This window comes from Giraffa tippelskirchi, chromosome 1 (assembly GCF_054371585.1).
Source record: "Giraffa tippelskirchi isolate mGirTip1 chromosome 1, T2T-mGirTip1v1.2.pri, whole genome shotgun sequence".
NCBI classification, from domain to species: Eukaryota; Metazoa; Chordata; class Mammalia; order Artiodactyla; family Giraffidae; genus Giraffa; species Giraffa tippelskirchi.
Window position 1 is genome coordinate 186,320,456 of NC_137275.1, and position 24,249 is coordinate 186,344,704.

At 46.0% G+C, this 24,249-nt stretch overlaps 1 protein-coding gene across 17 annotated transcripts; it reads left to right on the forward strand.

Moving 5' to 3' along the window:
* The first annotated feature begins 35 nt into the window (after positions 1-35).
* On the forward strand, positions 36-19,206 carry NPM2 (nucleophosmin/nucleoplasmin 2). Of its 17 annotated transcripts, none has more exons than XM_081513236.1 (10): positions 36-880; positions 4,941-5,079; positions 5,234-5,313; positions 5,461-5,546; positions 5,718-5,843; positions 16,117-16,207; positions 17,310-17,464; positions 17,600-17,634; positions 18,837-18,866; positions 19,001-19,206. In XM_081513236.1, exons 3-10 carry the CDS (start codon positions 5,256-5,258, stop codon positions 19,020-19,022), a joined length of 603 nt encoding a protein of 200 aa, XP_081369362.1. In that variant the 5' UTR covers positions 36-880; positions 4,941-5,079; positions 5,234-5,255; the 3' UTR covers positions 19,023-19,206. The 17 variants fall into 17 exon arrangements, with proteins under 17 accessions (XP_081369362.1, XP_081369334.1, XP_081369356.1 ...); XM_081513208.1 differs by having other exon boundaries at positions 4,941-5,060; XM_081513230.1 differs by having other exon boundaries at positions 36-673.
* The last annotated feature ends 5,043 nt before the right edge of the window (positions 19,207-24,249 follow it).

Consider the following 24,249-nt stretch of genomic DNA (forward strand, 5'->3'; position numbering starts at 1 on the left):
GAAGGGACGTGTATCAGGGGCGTGGGAGCGTCTGCAGAACGGCGGAATGGAGAGTAGTTGGACCTCCTTTGGGTGAAGCCCCTGCGGAGAGATCCCCGGGCTGCCTGCGTTGTGCGATTAAGCTCACATCGTTACCATAGGCCTCTCCCGAAAGGAAAAGGGAAGAAGCCTCTGACACTAGCCCCGAGGCTCTGCGAAGAGAAAGAAGGGAAGAATTCACCCCTGACCCGGCACGACTTCCCAACAAGCCTCAGCGCCCCGGAGGAGGTTCGGTGCTGTCTTTCGCTCCCTGCTGCGCCTGCGCATAGAGGCCGGCTCCACAGGCGCGTGCTCTCAGGGCCCCCGCTCACCCCACCTCCGCCTCTCTGCGCAGGCGCAAGTCAGGACTCCCAGCATCCGCTCGCCGCGGTGGCGGCTGGGAGCAGGGCTGGGCTGCTCCACGGTCGCAGAGTGTTCCTCTTAAGGAAGGCCAGAGCTGGACGGTGTGCTGGGTAGAGGTATCCACGGTGACAGTCACAGAGGCACTGTTCAAGGACTGGATCCCTGGCCGGGAAGAACTCAGTGGAATGGGCAAACAGGCTGAAAAGGATGATCATTGCATGCTGTTTGCTCTGGGATACAAAGGAGGAGCCTCCAAGAAGAGCAGTAACAGAAGCGAGCTCATCAAAAGAAGGCAAGGGAGAACATTCAAACAGCATTAAAATCCTGAGGCACGAAACGCCTTGTACCTTTCTAGGGGCTGCAAAAACAGCATGACTGGAGGGAGAGTGCAGTCCTAAACAAGTCTGGATGAAGGGTGGAGCACAACAGGTTGGGATTTGATCCTAAAAACCGTTAAATTTGAAAGCAGCCTAAGTGACCAATCTGTAACTCACCACTGGTGAGTAAAAGCCTTTAATTCACCACTAGTGAGGAGCCTGGCATGCTACAGTCCATGGGGTCACAAAGAGTTGGACGTGATTTAGCGACTGCAGAACAAATGAGTAATAAGGAGTTGAACCAAGACAAGGGCTGTTGGGGAGAGAGGTGGGAGATATTGGGGGTGAGGGGTGGACTCAACAGGACTTTGGGAGGGTATAGAAAAGTAGATTGTAGTATGATGCCCCCCAGGATCCAGAGTAGGACAGCAACTGAGTCAAGGCGGAGGAATCGTGGGACATTATGGGAAAGAGTGCTTGGTGAGCCTGAATGGAACTCTCATATAAGGAGACTTCCCTGCTTTTGCAAGCAGAGCACTTGGAATTCAACAAGAAATTAGAAAATAGAAGAGGAGGGAACAGTACTCAATCATAATAAGATATAAAAATCAAATCCAGGAATATGTGAAAAAGCATAACACATCATAACCAAATAGGACTGGCCCTAGAAACGCAAGGTTGGTTTAAAACATTCAAAAATCAGTAAATGTCATTGACCATATAAACAAAGATGAAGAAGGTGAACCTTCCAATGAAGAAGAAGCATATGACAAAAATTCTCACCAACTAGAATTAGAAACATTTTTAGTATGTAAAAATATGAAATACTTCATAAAATATGAAAATCAACTATTTCTATATACTAAAAGATAAACTTATCACTAGATGAAATTTTGAAATATATACTATTTGCTATAGCATCCAAAAGTATGAAATACATCAGAATAAATTTAACAAGATATGTGCTGGATCAGAACACTAAGATCTATAAAACATCACTGAGGAAATTAAAGATCCAAATAAATGAGATTAAAACATGTTCATGGACTGTTGACTCAAAACTGGGATGGCAATTCTCCCCAAACTGAACTACATTCTACAGGATCCAAATAAAAATCCCAGAAGGCTTTTTTCTTTTTTGTAAGAAACTGGCAAGCTGATTCTAAAATTTATATGAAAATGCAAAGAACCTGGAAGAGCCAAAATATGTGTGAGAAAGATCAGTGTTGGAGGATTCAACTGCCCGATTTCAAGGTTTACTACCATGCTACAGTAGTCAAGACAGTGTCGTATTGGCACTAGGATAGACAGACCAGTGGAACAGAATAAAATCCAGAAATAGACCAACATATATGGTTAGTTGACTTTTGACGAAAGTGCCAAGGTAAATCAATAAAGAATTGTCTTTTCCAGAAGTGGTGCTAGAAGAATTATATATTCACTTGAGGGGGAGGGGAATGAACCTCAACCCTTACCTAACACCATGCACAAAAATTAACTTCAAATGGATCACAGATGTAAAAGTAAAAGCTAAGACTACAAGGCTTCCAGAAGGAAACTTAGGAGAAATTTTTCACAACCTTGAGTTAAGCAAAGATTTCTTAAAATATCAAAAGCATGATCCATAAGTGAAAGAAAACTATTTGACTTCATCAAGTTTTTAAATTTCTGCTCTTCAAAAGATACTATTTGTTTTTTAAATGAAAAGGCAAACCGTAGACAGGAGTGAAAAATATGTATGCCTAACACAGTCATCCGAGTATAAAGAGCTACAATAAGAAGAATAACTCAATTTTAAAATGAACAAAATATTTGAACAGATATTTTTTCAAAACAAGATACACAGATGACCAATAAACAACTGAAAAAATATTCAACATCTTTTGCTATTGAAGACATATAAATAAAAATCAGAAGAGATGTCACTAAATACATGCACCAGAATGACTAAAATTAAGAAGACTGACAATGCCAAGTGTTGACAAAGATGTAGAGCAACTGGAATTTTCATACATTTCTGGTAGAAATGCAAAGTGGTACAGGAAATTTGGAAATAGTTTTACAGTTTCACATAATATTTAATATATGCATACCAAATAACCCAGCAATTACACTCCTATGTATTTATCCTAGAAAAACTAAAACATATTTCCATGCAAAGACTTGCTCTCAAATGGTACAGCATTTTTATTCATAATAATCTAAAACTAGAAACTACCCAAATATTCATCAACAGGTTTATCAGTCAGGGATGTAGCACAGGGAATTGGCTAATGCAATCATGAGGGTTGGCTAGACAAGTCTGAAATTGGTAGGACAGGTTGTCAGGAAGAGCAGGCTGGAAGCTCTAGCAGGAGCTGAAGCTGCAGTCCAGGCAAAACATCTTCAGAGAGACTTCAGTTCTGCTCTTAAGGACTTTCAACTGATTGCACCAGGCCCACCCATGGTATTGAGGCTAATCTTTACCTAAAGGTAACTGATTGTGGATGTAAATCACATCTATAAAATACCCTCAGTAGAAACTGCCACACAGAAGGTGTCAGCCACAGCCTCATTTTGATTGAATAACTGGTTGCAATAACCTAGCCAAGCTGACACCTAAAACTGACCAGCAGGTGTCTGGATATACAAATTGTGGAGTACTACTCAACAATAAACAGAAACAAACTACTGATACAGCAACAACATGGTTAAATAAATGTCAAACACATTTTGCTCAGCAAAGGAGGGCGAACAAAAAGACCCTGTATGAATCCGCTTATATGAAATTCTAGAACAGTCAGTACTAATCTACAGTGTCAGAAAGCAGAGAAGTATCTAATGCCAATTAGTAAGGGGAGGATATTGACTGCAAAAGGAAACAAGGAAATTTGGAGGAGTAACAGATATTGTAACTTGCTACCTGGTATGTTGGTGGTAGTGTTGTTGTTTAGGCACTCAGTCGTGACCAACTCTTTTGTGACCCCATGGACTGTAGCCCATCAGGCTCTTCTGTCTGTGGGATTCTCCAGTCAAGAATACTGGAGTGGGTTCCCATTTCCTCCTCCAGGGGGTCTTCCTGACACAAGAATGGAACCCTCATCTCCTGCATTGGCAGGTGGATTCTTGACCACTGAGCCTGGTGTATACATCTGTGAAAATTCAAATTATATGCTTTAAATGAGTACATTTTTGTATATGACCTATTTCTCAATAAAGTCAGTATTTTAAAAAAAATAAGCTCTTTCCTGCACAGTAGAAGCTCCACTCCAATCCAGGTTCCAGAGGGATTCCTCCAGCACCATTTGTGGAAAAGACTATGCTTTTCCTTGACACCTTTGCTGAAAATCAGTGAAGCTTATATATATGTAGGTGAGAAGTTTCCAGGATAGAAGTGATGCATAAGAACTCAATGAGAGAGGTTCCTGTTTATTTCTGACTCCCAAACAGAGGTATCACTTGGAGGAGGGGGGGTCAACCGAAAACCTGCCTCCTGTTGACTGCTGCTGCTGCTGCTAAGTCGCTTCAGTTGTGTCTGACTCTGTGCGACCCCACAGACGGCAGCCCACCAGGCTCCTCTGTCCCTGGGACTCTCCAGCCAAGAATACTGGAGTGGGTTGCCATCTCCTTCTCCACTCCTGTTCACTACCCCCACCCAAACAAACATTTCAGTGCTTCACTGTGCCATGTGAACTGATATTTGTTAAATGAGTGGCCCTCGTAGTCACTGTGCCCCGTGGTGTACTGCTCATCAGCTGCGTCTCCTGTCCCCTTCCTCATCTCCACTCCTTCCTGGCCTGGGGAGAAGTGAGCCTTTTGGAAACTGGGCTGTTCATCTTTGGGGGCCACAGCCCTGGGGGTCCGGCCCTCTGAGCCTGGGGAGAGGCCCACACTTGGCATGGGGGGAAAGGGAACAAACAAACAGAAAAGGCACAAGAAGGGCGGACAAGGCTATGCTTCCTACCGGGTGACAGAGCGTCTCCGCAGAGCGCGCGGGTGGGCTCCCGCGGCAGGCCTCAGTCAGTCCCCGTTAGTCAGGACCACGGTTCTCACGGTGTGGTCCTAGACCCGCAGCAGCCACCTCACCAGAGCACCTGTTAAGAAACGCCAATTTTCTGGATCCCTCCGCAGGAAACGGTGGAGGTGGGGCCTAGCGCTTGTTGTTTTAACAAGCTCTCCAGGTGCCTCTGAGGCGCCAAGGGGAGGAAAGAGTGGAAGTACAGGATGGGCGCTGATTAGACCCCTCCCGTGGCCCCTTCCCAGGCTTCATAACGACCCGCTGTGGGCGGCCGGGCCCTCAGGTGAGGCCGCGATCAGGCCGGAGTAAAGGAGCCCGAGAGGGAAGCGATCCGAGGGGAAGCGATCCGAGGGGGAGCCGATGAAGTGAGCGGAGTTAGGGACGGTGAGGTGGAGGAGAGGTTGCGAGAGGGCTGGGTCCCGGGGTAGGGTGGACCTGAGGCCGGGTGCCGAGAGGGCCGGCGGGGCAACCCTTCCGCTCGGGGCGCTCCGCGCGGGGCTCTCCAGCCAGGGGATTGTAATGGGCCTTTCCTCGGCAGCTGTTCGGCCCCCGCCCGCATCATGAATCGCAGTCCCATTAGCAGCACCTCCGAAAAGGAGACACTAAGCCTGTTCTGGGGTGAGTGAGGCCCCCTGGTGTCCTCGGAGCGGCGGGGGCCCTGGTGGCGGGGGAAGTTTTGGACGGGGATGAGAGAGGGCTGGAGGGAGAGAGAGGACGCCTCTCTGGAGCCCGCCCTCCGCCCTCTGTCTCCGTCTCCCTTCGCAGGCTGTGAGCTAAACCAGGAGAGGCCGACTTGGACCTTCAAACCCCAAAAGGTGGGGAAGCAGGACTGTGTGCTGTTGCTCAGTACGGTGAGTACCGCTCCTCGGAGGAGAGGAGAAAGGATGGGGCAGGGAGGAGCTTGGACAGACACGCAGGAGCAAGTGGCATTGCCTGGTCCCCACAGCTGGAGCCAGGCTTCCCTCCTCCGCCCTCGTCCTGGGGGTGAGGAGGCGTCCTGCCCCTTTTTCCACCCCCCTCAGATTTCCCTGGGGGAGAAAGCCAAAGAGGAGGTGAACGTCGTGGAGATCCTGCCCTCGGCAAGCCAGGACGACAAGAAGAGGAAGCCCCTCACCCTGGCCTCGCTTCGGGCCTCGGTCCTCCCCATGGTGAGCTTCCCCCCCGGCCTACGAATCCAGCCCAGAGGCCCTGCTCAGGCCTCACCCCTTGTGTGCAGATGGACACAAAAGTGGGGTACAGGCTCCTGCAGACGTGGTGCCGGAGAGAAATATTTTTTGTTGTTTAGTCGCTAAATCGTGTCCCACTCTTTGTGACCCCATGGAATGTATGTAGCCCACCAGGCTCCTCTGTCCACGGGATTTCCCAGGCAAGAATACTGGCGTGGGTTGCCATTTCCTTCTCCAGGGCATCTTCCCAACCCAGGGATCAAACCTGTGTCTCCTGCATTGGCAGGTGAATTCTATACCAATGAGCCACCTGGAAAGCCCTAGAGAGGCATATAGCCCAGCACTAAAAGCCTGGCCTCTGGAGCAGGGAGCCAGGTTTCCATCCTAGTCCACTCCCTTTTTTGGCGGCAGAGAGGGCGGCGGTGCGCACTGAGCCCTAACCACTGGACGGCCAGGGAACTCTAGTCCACTCTTCACTAGTTGTGTGACTTTGGGCAAGTTAAATAACTTTTCTTCAAATCCCATTTTTCAACTGTTTACTGCTGGCGACTGTATACTGTTGGTGATTTACACACTGCTTGTGTATCCAGACTGTGTATCCAGAAATCCTCACTTCTAGTCATTTGAGTTTTCTGTGTAGATCTTTGTGAATAATGGCAGTTTTTGTATTTTTTTTTTAATCCGGTACACTGGCTAGGACTAACAGTATAATATTGGATAAAATGATAATGGTAGATATCCTTGTTTCATTCCTTTAAAAAGGAATGCTTTTAACATTTCTCCATTCAGTATGAAGTATGTGGTTGATACCCTTTGTCAGGTTAAGGAAGTCTCCATCTAATCCTACTCTACTTTGAAAAATTGACTTTTCCTCTCTTTAACCATGATTGGTTATCGAGAAAGAGTTTCTATTCATATGATCGGGGCACTCTCTCCTTTAATCTGTTAATGTGGTAAATTATAGTAATATTATAATATTAAACCAACTTTGCATTCCTGAGATAAACATTACTGATTGTATTATAAACTTCTAGATTTGCTGTGTTAATAAGACTCTTTTTTAAACTTACATACTCATAAGTGAGCTTGGCATGTAATAAATTATCTTGTTTGGATGTCAAAGCATGTTAGCCTTATGAACTGAGGCATGAAGTGTTTCCTTCTTTGTGGACAAGAGTGATTTGAAGACCAGGATTATCTGCCCTTAAAGATCTGAGAGGTTGATCTGTAAAACTGCCCTTAAACCTATTTTTTTCTCTATCAATGAGATCTCCCTAGATCTATCCATTCCCATAGTTTTACAGACCACTTATACAAATGAAGACTTGGAAATTTATTCTGTAAACCCAGCCTCTCCTGTGCTCCAGATACTCTGTCCAGCTCAGTACATTAACAGTTATCTAATAGTTATCCTGGTGGCTCAGCCAGTAAAGAATCTGCCTGCAATACAGGAGACCGGGCTTCGATTCTTGAGTCAGGAAGATCCCCTAGAAAAGGAAATAGCCACCCACTCCAGTATTCTTGCCTGGGAAAATCCCGTGGATAGAGGAGCCTAGTGGGCTACAGCCCATGGGGTCACAAAGAGTTGGGCACGACTGAGCGACTAACACTTCACTTCAATAGATATTAAAAACTTAACCTACTAAATCCAAATTCTTAATTTTTATGTATGACCTCTACCCCCATCCCCAAATCTGATCTCCTCCCAGTAAATAGCTATTTAGAAAACCTTCGAGTAGCCATGGCTAGGACTTCAGAAACTATATTGAATAAAAGTGGTGAGAGTGGACATCCTTGTCTTATTCCTGATCTTAGAGGAAATGCTTTCAGCTTTTCACCATTGAGTATGATGTTAGCTGTAGGTTCAGAAATGGTATTTTAAATTTTTATTATTGTTCAGTACTAGCATATAGTTGTATAAGTGGCTTTTGTACTAACTGACCTTGCTAAATTTGCATATTAGTCCTAACAGCTTTTTATTGATGCCACTGAATTTGCTATGTGCTTATTCATGCCATCTGTGAATAAAGGCAGTTTAACACCTTCATTTTCTATCTCTATACCTGGCATTTCTTTTTCTTGTCTTACTTCACTGACTAGGACATCAAGTACAATGATGAATAAAAATGGTAAGAGCAGGACTATCCTTGCCTTTTTCCAGAGGGCAAGTATTCATTCTTTTACTATTCAGACAGATAAAAGATTTTTGTAGATGCCCTATGTTAGGTTTAACAGCTGTATCAGTCTTTTTCACGAACCAGATTTTGGCTCCATCAGTCTTTATTGTTTATCCATTTTTGTATTTAATCTATCTGTTGTTAATTTCTTCTGCTTATTTTTGTTTTAATTTGATCTTTTACTAGTTTCTTACAGCATTATCTTATATTATTCATTATTAATCATATTATTTTTTAGACCTTTTTTGGATATAAGCATTTCATGCTATGATTTCCTTCTGAGTATCTTTCTGGCTTCATCCTACCGATTCTGCTAAGAATATTCATTTTAATTCAGTTCAAATTATTTTCTAGTTTTATTCTTCACTCCCTGGGGTACTTTGAAGTATGTTTGCTGTTTAATTTCCAAACAATTAGAGATTTTCTGTTATTCATTCTTTAATTGATTTCTATTTCAATTTGATTGTGGTATGAAAATATACATTATTCGATTTCAGTCTAAATAGTTTTGTGACTTATTTTATGGTCCCTAATATATTCTGTCTTGGTGAATATTTATACTTGCAGAACATGTGTTCTCTTGTGGCTGGGTATATTGCTGTGTAAACGTTGATTATATCGTGTTGGTTGATGATTTTGTGTGAGCCTTCTATATCCTTACTCATTTTCTGTCCACTTGATCTCTTAGTTACTGAAAGAGGAATATTGAAGACTTCAACAGTAATTGTCTTTTTTCTATTTCTCTTTTTGATTATCAGTTTTGCTCCATGTATTTTGAAACTCTTTTGTTAGGTACATCCTAATAAATTCTGTGTTTCTAAGATTATTAAATCCTTTTGGTTAATCCATTTATCATTATGAAATGTTCCCTTTTTCCCTGACAAATATTTTGAAGTCTACTTGGTCTGACTGACATAGTCAGTCTAGCTCCCTTTGTATTAGTGTTTGTGTATTTTTCCTGTTCTTTTATTTTGTTATTTTACTGAAACCTCTGTATCTTTATGTATAAATTGGATTTCTTTTCTATAACACATAATTGAGTTTTACTTTTTTTTTTTTTACACTTTGATCATCTGTCTTTTAGTTAGAGCATTTGCAAACTTTTGAGCATTATTTCTTCAAACATTTTTTTTCTGTTTCATCTTCTGTCTCATCTCTACTGAGGAATCCAGTTATCAATACCTGCCCCACACTCCATTTTCCTCTGTCTTTTTAACGTATTTTTCCTGTGTATTTCATTTTGGATAGTCTTTATTTACTCAATCTCATTTTTCTTTTCTTGGGCAGTATCTAACTTGCCGTTAATCTCATTAGTGTATTTTCATCTAATTAGATGATAAATCCACAGATCTAAGAAATTCTATGAACCCCAGTGTGTCTTATAATCAAATTGCTCAAAACTAGTGATAAGGAGGAAATCTTAAAAGCAGCCAGAGTTAAAAAGACATCTCACACAGGGGAACGAAGACAAGGATGTGAGTAGATTTCTCCAAATAATGCAAACTAGAGGACAATGGGAAAATTTTTTCAAGTGTTTCATCTTGACTATATCTGTTGTTATATTCCTCTTTTTAAAATTCCTAGTAGTGCTTATCATCTTTCCTTTTTTTCCCTTCATTTCGATCACTGGGCATGAGCCTTTTTTTTCTTTTCAAAGAACAAGCTTTTGATTTTGTTGATATTTTCTATTGTTTCCTTATTTTCTGTTTTATTAATTTCTCTGGTTATCTGATTTTTGGCTTGCTTTGTTCCTTTTTCTTACTTCCCATGTTAGCTATTTAGTCCATTCATGTTCTAGCTTATTTTTTCCAAGTACATTTTGTTTATTTGTTTTGAATACTATAAATTTCCCTCTGAAGATTTTTTAACTGCATCATTTAATTTGTGTTTTGTGATATTTTCACTATTTTATTTTAAATGTTTTCTGATTTCCATTATGATTTCTTTTTTGTTTTGTTGGGTTTTTTGTTTGTTTTTGCCCGTGCCTCAAAACTTTCGGGATCTTAGTTCCCTGACCAGAGATCAAACCCATGCCCCCTGCAGTGGAAGCATGGAGCCTTAACCACTGGACTGCCAGGGAATTCCCCCCATTACGATTTCTTATTGGATACATGAGTTACTTAGAATTTTTAATTCCCAAAGATATATATATGTATAAATTCTGTGGTATTTGAGACTTGATTTGTGGCTTACTACATGGTAGTATTATTGGATTCTATGTATGTCCATTAAATCAAGCTTATATAGTCAAACCTATATATTTTTTGTCTCCCTGATCTGTTGATTACCAAAAGAAATGTGTTAAAACTTCCTACTGTGATTGTGAAGTTTCAGTAGATTCTTCTCATAATTTTGTTTACTTTGTATATGCTTATTTTTTAATTGAAAATTTTTTAGATAATTACAGATTCACATGCATTTATAAGAAAAGATACTGCGAGATCCCTGTATGTTTTGCCTAGTTTTCTCCAGTGGTAACATTTTACAAAACTGCAATATAATATCAAAGCCAAGATGTTGATGTTGATACAATGCATGGGTATTGTTCTATACTACTTTATCACCTAAGTTTCTTTTTTTTAATTTTGTCTACTTATTTTGGCTGCACTAGGTCTTTGTTGCTGCCTGGGCTTTTCTTCAGTTGCGATGAGTGTGGGTTACTCTCTAGTTGTGGTGCATAGGCTTCTCATTGCAGGGGCTTCTCTTGTTGCAGAGAAGTCTAGGGTGCACGGGCTTTACCCTAGGTAGTTCAGTTCTTGGGCTGTACAGCACAGGCTCAATGGTTGTGGCCCAAGGCTTAGTTGCTCTGCAGCATGTGGGATCCTCCTGGACCAGGGATCAAACCTGTGTCTCCTGCATTGTCAGGAAGGACTCTTTACCACTAAGCCCTCACCTAAGTTTTATATCCACTATCGTAGCCAAGATACAGATATCATAGCCAAGTTTCAACAGCCCAGAGATCCCTCATGTTTTCCTTTTATAACCACACTCACCTGTCTCCTGTTTCCTCAGCCACCCTCAATCCTGGCAACCACCAGTCTGTCCTCCATTTCTAAAATATGGTCATTGAAATATAATCAGACATATGTAACTTCTTAGGAACTGGGTTGGGTTCCCCCACCCCCCCCAGCATATTCCCTGGAGATTCATCCAAGTTGTGTGTGTGTGTTTTTATTGCTGACCGGTATTCCATGGTACAGAAGTACCACAGCTCAACCAGTCATCTGTGGAAAAACTAGTCTGATTCCAGTTTGGGGCTCTTAAAAATAAAGCTTCTATGAACATTTGTATATAGGTTCTTGTATAAGCCTAAGTTTTAATTTTTCTTGGGATAAATGTCCAGGAGTGCAATTGCTGGGTCATATGGGGTGGTTGCATGTTTCGTTTCTTAAAACTGCCAAACTGTTTTATAAAGTGACTGTACCATTTTGCCTTTCTACCAGCAATGCATGAGTGACTGAGTTTCTGCATCCTTACTGACATTCATGTTGTCACTATCTCTTATTTTAGCCATTCCAGTATGTGGGTTTTCCAGGTGGCACTAGTGGTAAAGAACCTGCCTGCCAATGCAGGAGACATAAGAGACACGGGTTCAGATCCCTGGGTTGGGAAGATCTCCAGGAGGAGGGCATGGCAATCCACTTCAGTATTCTTGCCTGGAGAATCCCATGGACAGAGGAGCTTGGTGGGCTACAGTCCATAAGTTTGCACAGAGTTAGATACAACTGAAGCGACTTAGCACACAATATGTGTGTAGTTATGTCTCATTGTGCTTTTAATTTGCATTTGCCTGATGGGTAATGACATTGAACATCTTTTCATGTGGTTTTTGCCATCTGTATGTTCAGTTAAATGTTCATGTCTTTTGTTCACTTTCTAATTGTATTGTTTTGTTACTGTTGAGTTTTGCTAATTCTTTACATATTGTAGACTCTAATCATTTGTCAAATACATGGCTTGCAAATATTTCCTCCCCAAGTTATAACTTGTCTTTTCATCCTCTTCACGTGAACTTCTACAGAACAAAAGTTTTTAATTTTGATAGGGTCCATTGTATTAATTTTTCCTTTTATGACTTTTGATGTTAAGTCTAAGAATGCTTTACCTAGTTTGAGATCATGAAGGCTTTCTATGCTTTTTGTCCAAAAGTCTTAGTTTTATGGTTTACACTTAAGTCCATGATCACTGTCACATATGCCATGAGGTTTAGGTGAAGGTTCATTTCTTTGCCTGTGGACATTCAATTGCTCCAGCTCCATCTGTCAGAAAAGCTTCCTCCATTTCATTGATTTTGCACTTTGGTCAAAAAGGTTGCAAGTATTTGTGTGGATCTATTTCTAGATCTTATGTTCTCTTGATCTCTATGTCTATCCCTCTAATATCACACTGTCTTGATTACTGTACTGTAGTTTTATGTGTGTCCAGACTATGTTGAGGCATATAATTTACAGGTTTATCTTTCTTGTAAAATTGTTACCTTCCTTGTATAATTGTAAATATCTTCCTTATCTAATTCTTTTCTTTATGTGGTGAACTTCTTTATCCCTAAAATGCTTACTGAATTAAAGCCTGTATTATTGTTGTTGTTGTTCAGTTGCTAAATCATGTCCAATTCTGCCACTCCATGGACTGCCCCACGTCAGGCTTCCCTATCCTTCACTATCTCCCTGACTTTGCTCAAACTCATGTCCATTGAGTCAGTGATGTTATCTAACCATCTCATCCTCTGCCGCCCCCTTCTCCTCTTGTCCTGGATCTTTCCAGCATCAAGGTCTTTTCCAAAGAGTTGGCTCTTTGCATCAGGTGGTCAAAGTATTGGAGCTTCAGTATCAGTCCTTCCAATGAATATTCAGGGTTGGTTTCCTTTAGGATTGACTGGTTTAATCTCTGTGCTATGCAAGGGACTCACAAGAGTCTCCTCCAACAGCACAAAGTCTGTATTGTCTGATAATTATTTTGCTTCCCAGGTAGCATTAAAACATTGACAATGTTATTTCATTCTTCTGATTTCTGATGTTGCTGTTGAAATCCTCAGTCTGCCTGATTATTGTTTCTTTTTTGAAGATGTGTCCTCTCTAGTTGATGTTAAGATCATCTCTTTGTTCTTATCTGTCATTTCACCATGGTATGTTCAGGTGTGGATTTATTTTTATTTACCTGTTCATGGCTGAGGATCTGTCTTGGATTGTTTCTGGAGAACTCTTGGTTGTTATTTCTTGGAACACTGACTCCATCCTCTCCAGTCCCTAACTCTGATTGGATGTACAACGGACCCTCTCATCTGTCCGCCACATTCCGTTCTTCATATTTTATTCATCTCTCTCTCTCTGCTGCATACTGGGTAGTTTCTACCCAGCACTTCTCCAGCTTACCAATTCTTCTTTCAGCTGGTTCACTCTACTTTTTAACCATTTTTTCACTTGATTTTAATGCATAAGTTTTTTTATTTTTAATTGGAGGATAATTACTTTAGAGTATTGTGTTGGTTTCTGCCATACATAAACATGAATCAGCCATAGGTATACTTCTATCCCCTCCCTCTTGAACTTCCCTCCCACCTCCCTCCCATTCTACCCCTCTAGGTTGTCACAGAGCACCAGATTTGAGCTCCCTGTGTCATACAGCAAATTCCCACTGGCTATCTGTTTTGCGTATGGTAATGTATATGTGTCAATACTACTCTCTCAATTTGTCCCACCCTCTGCTTCCCCCGCTGTGTCCACAAGTCTGTCCTCTATGTCTGCGTCTCCACTGCTGCCCTGCAGTATTTCAATGCTTATGTTTTTGATGTCTAGAAGCTCCTTTTTGTTCTTTTTATTTTTGTTAATATCTTTTTCTTATGGTTCTGATTCCTGTTTTATATTTACTTGGTTTTCATCAAACTTATTTCATGTTGCTTAGGTTGTTATTCTCTTTTCTCAGATTCATGATTGTACTAGGCTGCGTCATTTTGTTTCCGTCTGGTACCTCCAGAAGTGTTGTTCCTCGTGTGTTTTGTAATTTTAGATGGTGAACTCATCTTCTGGTTGGGTTTGGTTCTGTTTTCTGGAAGAATTCTGCATGAAAAAAACTCAGTCTCCCAAGAGACTGGTTTTATTTACATCTGCCATTTGCCCCAGATATATCACAAGCCTGGGGTTTTTATACAGCTCTCTTAACTTGGCGGTCACCACCAAGTAAATTCAGACTTGGTGTAAGTGAGAGGTACAACCGTAGCTCTTAGCTTCTCACAAGAGACTCTGTTATCTCACACGGGAGTTCTCGCTTCCCTCCTTTGATGGTGGGTCATTCCTGGTTGGATGGGTTGGGGTCCTTCAGTCCACTCTCCTCAATCCTTTATTGAGATGTAGCCATTTGAGGGTCCCAGCCTGCATGAGGGGGCTCCATTACAGCTCCTCTCTTGAGCCCAAGCCCTTTGTCTCCTGTCCACATGAGTGTCACAGCCCAAGGACATTTTCTTCTTTTTAGGGGCGATGCTGGGTCATCTTTGCTGAGTGCAGGCTTTCTCTAGTTGTGGTGAATGGAGGCGGCTACTGTTTGCTGTGCTGTGCGGACTTCTCATTGCAGTGGCTTCTCTTGTTGCCACTCGTGGGCTCTAGAGCACAGGCTCAGCATGGGCTTAGTTGCTCTGTGGCATGTGGGATCTTCCTGGACCAGGGATGGAACCAGTGTCCCTTGCATTGCAAGGTGGATTCTTGACCACCTGACCACCAAGGAAGACATCTTCCCTTCTGCTGCAGCATCAGCCCCTACAGGGGCTGCTCTTCTTTCTGACCACGGGGAGCCTCTTTTCTGTCTTACTGTTCAGGCAAGCAGTAAAAACATCAATTTACATTTGTCCAGCATTTCTAGGTGTTTGTGGCTGCAGAGTTTGTTTTCACTTATCTGCTTCCTGTCTGAAATAGGAACTCTAATCTAAGCCTCAACTTCCTTCTCTGTAAAAGTAATAGCACCTCCTTTGTGGGCTCCTTGTGAAGATTTAAATAAGATAAATGAGGTAAAATGCTTAGCATGGGGCGTGGCACATAGTAAGAACTCAAGGAATTTAAGTATCATTATTGTTACTCTAGAAAATTTGCAAACTTTGGAAAAGTAGAACGAAAATCGATACAGTACTGTGCTGTGTTTAGTCGCTCAGTCGTGTCCTACTCTTTGTGATCCCATGGACTATAACCTGCCAGGCTCCTCTGTCCATGGAATTATCCAGACAAGAATACTGGTGGGTAGCCATTCCCTTCTCCAGAGGCTTTTCCCAGCCCAGGGATCGAACCCTGGTCTCCTGCAGGTGGATTCTTTACTATATGAGCCATCGGGGAAGCCCTTTAAGACAACAGTAAAACTATAACGTAACTTTGCATCTGCTTTTCTCATTCGATCTGTGCTTTAGTCAGCTTGGCTACCATCACAAAATACCACAGAGTAAGTGGTTTAAACAGCAGACATTTCTTTCTCACATCTCTGGAGACTAGAAGTCTGAGATTGGGGTGCCCACATGGTTGATGTTTGATCAGGGACCTCCTCCTGGCTTGCAGATGGCTACCTTCTTTCTGTGTCCTCACACAGCCTAGGGAGAAAGCAAGCTCTCTGGTCTAGCCTTCTAAGGGCACTAATTTCATGATGAGGGCCCTGACCTTATGACGTCAATCCAACCCTGATTATGTCTCAAAGGCTTCATCCCCAGATACCATCACATTGAGGGTTAGGGGGCTTCAGTGGGAGAATTTGAGGGGCTGCAGTACAGTCCATGGCTATAAGATTTCTCTATTTAACAGCTGCTCCCCAGCTTGGAAGCCCACCTGTGATCTTGGCAGGAATGAAATGATCAGATCCATGTTCTTCTCTGACAGAGTCCACCTCAGCAGGGAAGGCCAGGGGGTTGAGAGTGCAGAAGGGTTCAGGGAACCCCTGAAATGTGTGGTGGAGGGGAGGGAATAAACTGAGTATTTCTGCCTAAGGCCAGGCACCCCCCTACCTGTCTCAGGTGCCAGGTCTCAGTGGCTTGTCCTGTCTCCCCCTCCTTCTCCCCCTTCTCTGCCTCTCCTCCTTTCCTCCCCCTGCCCCTCCATCTCCCCCTGCAGGTCGTTCTGGGGTTGGAGTTTTCCCCTCCAGTCACATTCCAGCTCCGGGCTGGCTCTGGACCTGTGTTCCTCTGTGGCCAGGAACATTACAGTAAGTCCAAGCTTGGACCCTAATAAGGTCTTTGAGTACAGCGCCCAGCACAGGGACAAGGAAGTAAGAGGTCCTCAAACACGTGAGCGATTCTTGAATGGTTAGAAAAGATTGCCAAGGCAACAGAATCACCAGCAGCCTGGACCGAAGGTGTGGGCACAGGTCCTAGCCCCAGGTCTCTTTACCCCTTCACCACATCCTCTGTGGACCACAGACCCCTCAGCTATAACACCAGGGAGGGTGAGGGTATACTTGGTTTCATCTTCCAATACTAGTTGTAAGGAATACATGCCGTATTCAGGAAAAGCACTTAACATAATTCCTGGTAGCAGCACACATTTAAACATTACCTGCTATGAAGTATTGTTGTTTAGTCCCCGAGTTGTGTCTGACTCTTGGTGACCCCATGGACAAAGCCCACCAGGCTCCTCAGTCCATGAAATTCTCCAGGCAAGAATACTGGAGTGGGTTGCCATTTCCTTCTCCAGGGGATCTTCCCAACCCAGGGAGCAAACTCACCTCTCCTGCACTGGCAGGCAGATTCTTTACCACTGAGCCACCTGGGAAGTATTGGGTTGGCCAAAAGTTCCTTCAGGTTTTCTGTATGCTGTTATGGAAACACCCAAACGAACTTTTTGGCCAACCCAGTGCGGAGCTGTAGCAGTAACATGGTCCCTGGCAGATCGCTGTGTTTGTCACGTCTCTTTAACTGCCTTCTTCTCTGTCCAGTGGTGCCTCTTTCATCAGGGTTCTCTCCTGCTCCAAACCCCAGGCAGGTTCCACCTCCCTCAGGATGAGGCCTGAGCTCCTTGGCTGCTGTGTCCCCACTCTCCCCCTCCTCCTCTCACATGCTCCTTCCTGGCGTGCATCCCCTTCCTGCCACCAGAGCTATACCTCATCGCGTTCCCCCACCCTCCTGGCACGGCCTCAGCCCTCACCCACTCGAGCTGCGCTTTGTCAGGGAGACCAGAGAGTGTCTGCGGGAGGCGGGCAGGCAAATGCTTCCCACTCCCGCACTGGGAGATCTGGGAAGGGAAGCTGGGCAGAGGTCCCAGGGCCCCGAGGCCCTGCCCCATCTCCCATGCCATTGCTGACATTTCAGATCGATCCTGGGAGGAAGTGGAGGAGGAGGAGGATGATGTGGAGGAGGAAGAGGAGGATGATGACGACGATGAAGATATTGATATGTTCCTGGAGGAGACGCCTGTCAAACAAGTGAAGAGGCTGGCGCCCCAGAAGCAGACAAGTGCTGCCAAGGTGAGGGAGGGGTGCCCCAGGGCTCCCCAAAAACTTGGGCAGAGGCTCCAGGCAATCCCTGCCAGGTGCTCAGCCCAAGTCTTCTCTGGCCATGGCCTCGCCCAAACTCCCCCTAATGCTCATGTTGGTTTCCAGGAAAAAAAGTTGGAAAAAAAAGAGGAGGCAGTAAGGTAACTCTTTCCATCTATTAAATTAGCCAACAATTAGTATCTGTTTTAACTGAGATACATAGTGCTTGAAAGAGAATGCTACACGTGTGTGCAAGTGTGTGGTACACGGGGACACGGTGGGCTGCTACTGTCGGTTGGCAGAGCCTTCTGAAAAGGATTAAGCAGTTCTTCTCTTCTGATTTCATTCCACTTACGGCAGTTCCTTCCAAAGAACTCCATCTGAAATATGGGGGAAATTATTCCCAGGTGGCTCTGCCTGCCAATGCAGGAGATGTGAGTTCAATCCTTGGGTCGGGAAGATCCCCTGGAGAAGGAAATAGCAACCTACTCCAGTATTCTTGCCTGGGAAATCCCATGGACAGAGGAGTCTGGAAGTCTACAGTCTATGGGGTCACGGAAGTCTACAGTCTATGGGGTCACAAAGAGTCCAACACGACTTAGCAACTAAACAACACAATCACTAAGAAACTTATCACTTCATTATGCTAATAATAGTATAAAATGGAAGCATTCTAACATCCATCCATATAACAATTGCTTAAACTGTCACGTCTTCTCAATGGAATGCAACATAATGCCCATGAAGAATATAGCAACCTGAAAAGTGTTTATGGAATTCAAAAAACAGGATATTATTTTCATTTTATTTCACATGTTTTCAGAACAAACAAAAAAGTTCTGAAGGGAAACAAAATGTTAATATTGGTAGGAGGTAAAAAAAATTATAGGTAGTTTATTCTCGTCTCTATCTGCTATATTTTGTGCAAGGTGGTTAACATCTTTTATGATGAGAAAGAAATATTTATGTCTTATACACAAATAAAGCAGATAGAAGTTTAAGAAAAAAAAAATCTTGTTTTGAAAAGAATCAGGAACTTCCATTGGTGGTCCAGTGGTTAAGACTCCATTCCTCCACTGCAGGGAGCACAAGTTTGATCCCTGGTTGGGGAACTAAGATCTTGCATGCTTTGCGGCACAGCCGAGAAATAATTTTTTAATAAAAAAAAAATAGAGAGTTGGTCCCTGGCAGGTGACAGGTGGAGAAGTAAACCTCTCTAAATCACAGTCCCTGCTTCCTGGAAGTGTCCAGGGCTCAACTCTGCAGCATGGGCTCTAGTACGAGGGCCTGGGGCTATTGGCATGGGGCTGAGTCTCTCTCTAATCCATATTCCCACTCCTTGTCCAACCCCACCCCATTCCAGACACCATCTTAAAGGGAGCCCTGCTGGAAAGTGAGTACTGCTAAGAGGCTGTCCTCCTGGGGAAGTGGGGATGGTCTCTGGGAAGGCGCTAGGATGGGGAGGGGGTGGGACACTGGAGCCCCTCTTCTCTCATATGCCATATCCACACCCAAATCCACACCCAGACCTAAAAAGCCAGGATGTTAAAAAAGAGGTGAGGAGCCAGGAGCGCCTGGCTGCAGTGACCGAGGGAGAACCCATGAGACCACCGTGCTGAGTCTGAATGTGATGGACATGATGGGGGCGCAACACAAGAGCCTCTCACCCCAACTCTCGGTTGCTGCAGGAAGAGCCCTAACTCACAGTCACAATAAAGTTTGTTTTGCTAGGACCTTGTTTCTGCGGTGTCTCCCTGTCCTAGCCAGCTGCAATGAGCCCACATGTCCAGCAGAGGGAGGCTGTGTGCCAGCACACCTGGGCATGCCCACACCAGCCAGCTGTGTTCTGCTCTTTACCTTCCTCTCTTTCCCTGGCATCACCCCCATCCCCAGCTTTGGGGGGAAGAACCAAGTGTCTCAGCCCATTCCCTAGCTTTGGGAGAGGGAGCTAGAGCTGGGGTGGGTCTTCCTGTGTCCACACTCCCTTCTGGCAGGGCCTGGCTGTCCAAGATACAAAACAGAGGGGTGATAGCTGCCCACCACCCCCACCAGGAAGGGGCCAGCCTGCATCTCAAGGGCCCAGCCTAGACCTGCTCTCCCAGGTCTGCGTCCTGTTTGGGGGGAGCTGCTCACAGGGTGAAGGTCTGTGTCAGTCTGTACCTTCAAGGGAACCTCCCAAGTGGGGAGACAGGCAGGCTTCCTGAAGCCTATAGAAGGTCTCTTCCAGAAGATGGGCAGTGAACACTTTCAACTCCCAGGCTAGCATTCCCTGAGGGCAGCAGCCAGAGCCACAAGAACAGGGCTCAGTAAACTGCTGGCTTGAGGCCAACAAAGGATTGGAAGGGGGATGAATGACTCATTGCCTGGCTCTGGGCGTCTGCTCCCAGCAGCCTGCAGAGCCACTTTGAAGCCAGCTTCAACCATGGTGACATGCAGGTGGCTGTCCCATTGGGATCTACTTACACAACCTCTCTGAGCTTCTCCCTGCCTCTAATCAGCACCCCACTGGCCAGGCTGAAGTGGACCAATGGGGAACTGGCCCTGCCCTCCCTCCCTAGGACCCCCAAGTATGGGTCCCAGGAGGCTGGAGGTCTCTGAACACCAGCATCAGAAGGGCAGGCTTCAGTCTCCCTATTCAGCTTCTCTTGATGCCAGAAAGAGGTAGAGGTGGGCAGGGCTGGCGTTCTTTTTTTGCAGGGGGCGGGGGGACGGTGCTGTGCTGGGTGGGTCTTCATTGCTGTACTGACTTTTCTCTGGTTGCACCCAGTGGAGGCTTCTCTCTAATTGCCCTGCTTGGGCTTCTCACTGCGGTGGCTTCTCGTTGCAGAGCATGGGCTCTAAGGCATGTAAGCTTCAGGAGTCACAGGTCACGGGCCCTAGAGCACAGGCTCAGTAGTTGTGACACATGGGCTTAGTTGCTCTGCAGCATGTGGGATCTTCCCGGACCAGGAATCAAACCCATGTCCCCTGCATTGGCAGGCAGATTCTTATTCACTGTACCACCAGGGAAGTCCAAAGCTGGTGTTCTTGCTTCTGCTTTCTACACCCCATGAGGCAGATGTGACTTCTGTCCTGCCTTCTAACAAGGGAAAACATGGTACTGACCTCAGTCACCCAGAGTGACAAGGGACATCAGGTCTGGCTTCAGGTAGGCAGCTGGCATTGACTGTGGCCTCATGCCACCAAGATATAGGCTGGGCAAGACAAATTCCTTCAAGTGGCCTAGAGTCTAGTGGAAACAAAGAGCCAACAACGTAATTTCAATGACCATCAAGCGCTGTGGAAGAAGTAAAACAGGCTAATTTCTATGGGAGGGGGTGAGCTGTTTAGTTAGATCTGAGAAGGTGCCTCAAAGGACAGGAAAGGGATGATGGCTACGTGTGGAGCTGGCAGAAGGACATTCCTAGGAGCAGAGGGTGCAAAGGGCCTGAGGCGGAACAAGTACGGAGATATGGGCAGAAAGAAGGCTGATATGATTGCAGTGATGACACTGTTAGCTGGGCACTGCTCTAAGTGCCTTTGGTGGATTCACGCCTTTAACTCTCATGACTCTGCCTAGAGGAGTGTATTATTAGCCCCACTTCTCAGATGTGGAAAGTGAAGTACAGAGAGGTTAAATAACTTGCCCCAAAGTCATGCAGCCAGGATTCAGGCTCAGGTAGTCTGACCCCAGGGCCCTGTTTTTAACCACCCTGTGGGTGAGAGGGAGACATGAAAGCTGGAGGGCATTGGGAAGTCTCAAACTGAGAGCAGGGGTTAGAGTTGAGTCCATGTGTAACTGGAGCCCAGGACAGGCAGCTCCAGAGCTCAGTTATAGCAAAGCCCATGTTCTCCTCAGGGCCTTCTCCGCTGCTCCAGCCTCAGGCAAGCGCCCCTGTTGTTCTCCTTTCCTCTGACTCAGCCACAAGCAGTCAAAAGCTAGACCACTGATATTTAATTTCCACGTGCCGGCTGGTGGTGGGGATCAAATAGCAAAGATGGGGGGATCTGCTTTGCTGAAGAGGCCTTTGCCCTTCAACCTTCTCCAGCCCAAACTCTTCTGTTTGTCAACAGGAAAGGGGTGGGCTGAGGTCGAGCAGGTGGTGACAAGTGGCAGGCCTGCAGGTGGCCGCCTGTCTGCACAAGCTGGGCTGCTAGAGGCAGGCGTGAGACGTCCCCGCTGTGGGGGGGTGTTGAACTTGGCACGAGGGGATGGGATTAACCACCAGGGCCCAGGCTACTTCTCACTCCCCTTAGCACCTCCTGCCACCCCCTGTAAATGTTAATGAACTCTACCCTTCTGCCCCCTCCCAGCTCCCTCTCATCAAGGGAGAAAGTCAAAGTTCAGGTAAACTGAGGCTGGACTACATAAGAGGGTCTTTGCCTCTCTCTCCCTCATTCTTGTAGTACTTGACACTTTTCAGGAAGTGTCCTTCCTCTTAGCTGATGTGATCGATGGTAGTATAAACATCATCACTTGTGGCCATTTCCTTTTGGTAAATTAGGAAGCTGAGACCAGAGAGGTGAAGCAACTTGCCACAGGTCACACAGCCTGGAAGGACCTGGGCCAGGGAAGAGGGATAAAATTCAGAGGCTGGGCCTGGAACATTCCTCACTTGGGGCCCATCACTAGGGTTCCCACAGGGTAAAGGAGCAGAGTCAGAAACTAGGCCTGCAGGTGCAAAATAGGAAGGGATGAAGAGCACAAACAGGCTACCCAGCAGTGCCCCAGAGTACCTGGCACCAGCCCCCTGGCTGAGCCCCAAGGCCAAGCTTGACAGCGGGCATTTGTTACCATGGAGACCCAGGCTGGGCAGGGGGCTGGCCAGTTAGAGCAGGTCCTTCCCCCACTGACAGGAACCAGGCTCTCTGGCTCAGAGACCTTGGACCTGGATGGAACTCCTCACACCTGCCTCTCCTCACTGCCTTCCATTCCCCAAGCTTACCCCACCACCCCAGACCCCAAGCTTGAGCCTCTCTGCTCTTACCTGTGGGTCCTAGGGATTGAGGTCAGAAGAAGGTAGCTCTTAATACTCTACCAGGGAGTAAGAGCAGGTGAGGATGAGGGCATGGCTTCCATAGAGGGAGCCAGCACCAATCACAGTGGAGAGTTAGAATCAGGATGTTGCCATGGAAGAGGCAGAGTTTAAATGGAGCCCCCAGTGATGGTGCCAATGTGGAAAATGGAAATAACCAGGGGGACCATTGGTACCTTGTCCCAACTGCGCTGCTAACTAGCTGTGAGACCCTCTGGACCTCACTGGTGAATGGGGAGGCAGGACCAGATGAAGAATCTAAGATCCCTTCCAGTTTTGACATTCTTTCTGATTGCTTCCGGGGCTTCCCAGGTGGCAGAAGTGGTAAAGAGCCCACCTCCCAACGCAGGAGACATAAGAGACATGGGTTCGATCCCTGGGGAAGATCTCTTGGAGGAGGAAATGGCAACTCTCTCCACTAACCCTCTCCAGCCTGGAGAATATCACGGACAGAGGAGTTGGGTGGGCTACAGTCCATATGGTCGCAAAGAGTTGGACACGACTGAGGTGACTGAGCACGCAAGCACGCATGCTGACTGCTTCCAACCTGGGGCACAAAGTTACAAAGGTCAGGGCCGGGGCCAACACTGCACCCCCCCAGGCCAGCTCAGGCTCAACTCACCATTGAGCCCCCAGCGGGGCGCCTGGGGTGGAGCTGGGAGTGAGCAAGGAGTTGGACCCGGAGGTGTCCCTGCTTGTCCGTGGGTGGGGAGGGGTGGCAGACAACTTTGTGGATTGTTCCAGCTCAGGAAGGTGAGAAGGAGGCCTGAAGGTGAGAGTTTCTCCCTCTGCCTCATCTCTTTAGGTAAATAAATCCCCAGCCAGCACTTCCCCTTCTCTTCCCAACCTGGGGGCACTGTGACCTCCGGGGAGCCTAGAGCTGAAGTGTGAGCTTCCCCCAAAGATGCCCCCTAAGCACTAGCCCCCTCCCACAGTCACCATCAGCCATCTTCTGCAGGGAAGGAACCATGGGGTAGAGTCCCTACTCATCAGCTTCCAGGACCAGGGATATTGGGGCATCTTGAATGGGTGCTGTGCTGGGCCGGGAGGGCGTGGACACAGTAGAAAGAATGCATGTGGAAGAGAAAGAGCAGGGACTTTGGAAACCTGACCACATCATTTACTAGATGGGTATGTGGATGTGTGTTAGTTGCTCAGTCATGTCTGACTCTGAGACCCCATGGACTGTAGCCCACTAAGCTCCTCTATCCATGGGATTTTCCAAGCAAGAATACTGGAGTGAGTTGCCATTTCCTTCTTCAGGGGATCTTCCAACCCAGGGATTGAACATGGGTATCCTGCAGTGCAGGCAGATTCTTCACCATCTGAGCCACCGGGGACTAGCTGGGTGATCCTGAACAAATGACCTATCGGGGACTAGCTGGGTGATCCTGAACAAATGACCTATCGGTGTGCCTCAGTTTTCTCACCTGCAGGTGGGGTGATACCTGGCATGGTACCGGCAGTGTGGGACCACTGGGAGGTTGCTGGGCACTTTATCCCAGATAGCTGCTGGGGGATGAGAGGAGGAGGCCCCAGGCTCCTCTCAGCTCCCAGAGGCACTGGAGATGGCTGCTGGCCTGGGGGGAATGCCAAGTGGGGCCCAGAAGATATATCTCTGGCTTTTGCATAAGCATGACCATCTCACTGGGTCCTCCGAGTCATCACTGTGCCCATCTCTCAGAGGAAACCGCGGAGACCCAGAGGCAAGCGGCTGATGCCTGCTCTCCTCCACGGCATCCACCCAGAGCCCCAGCTGCG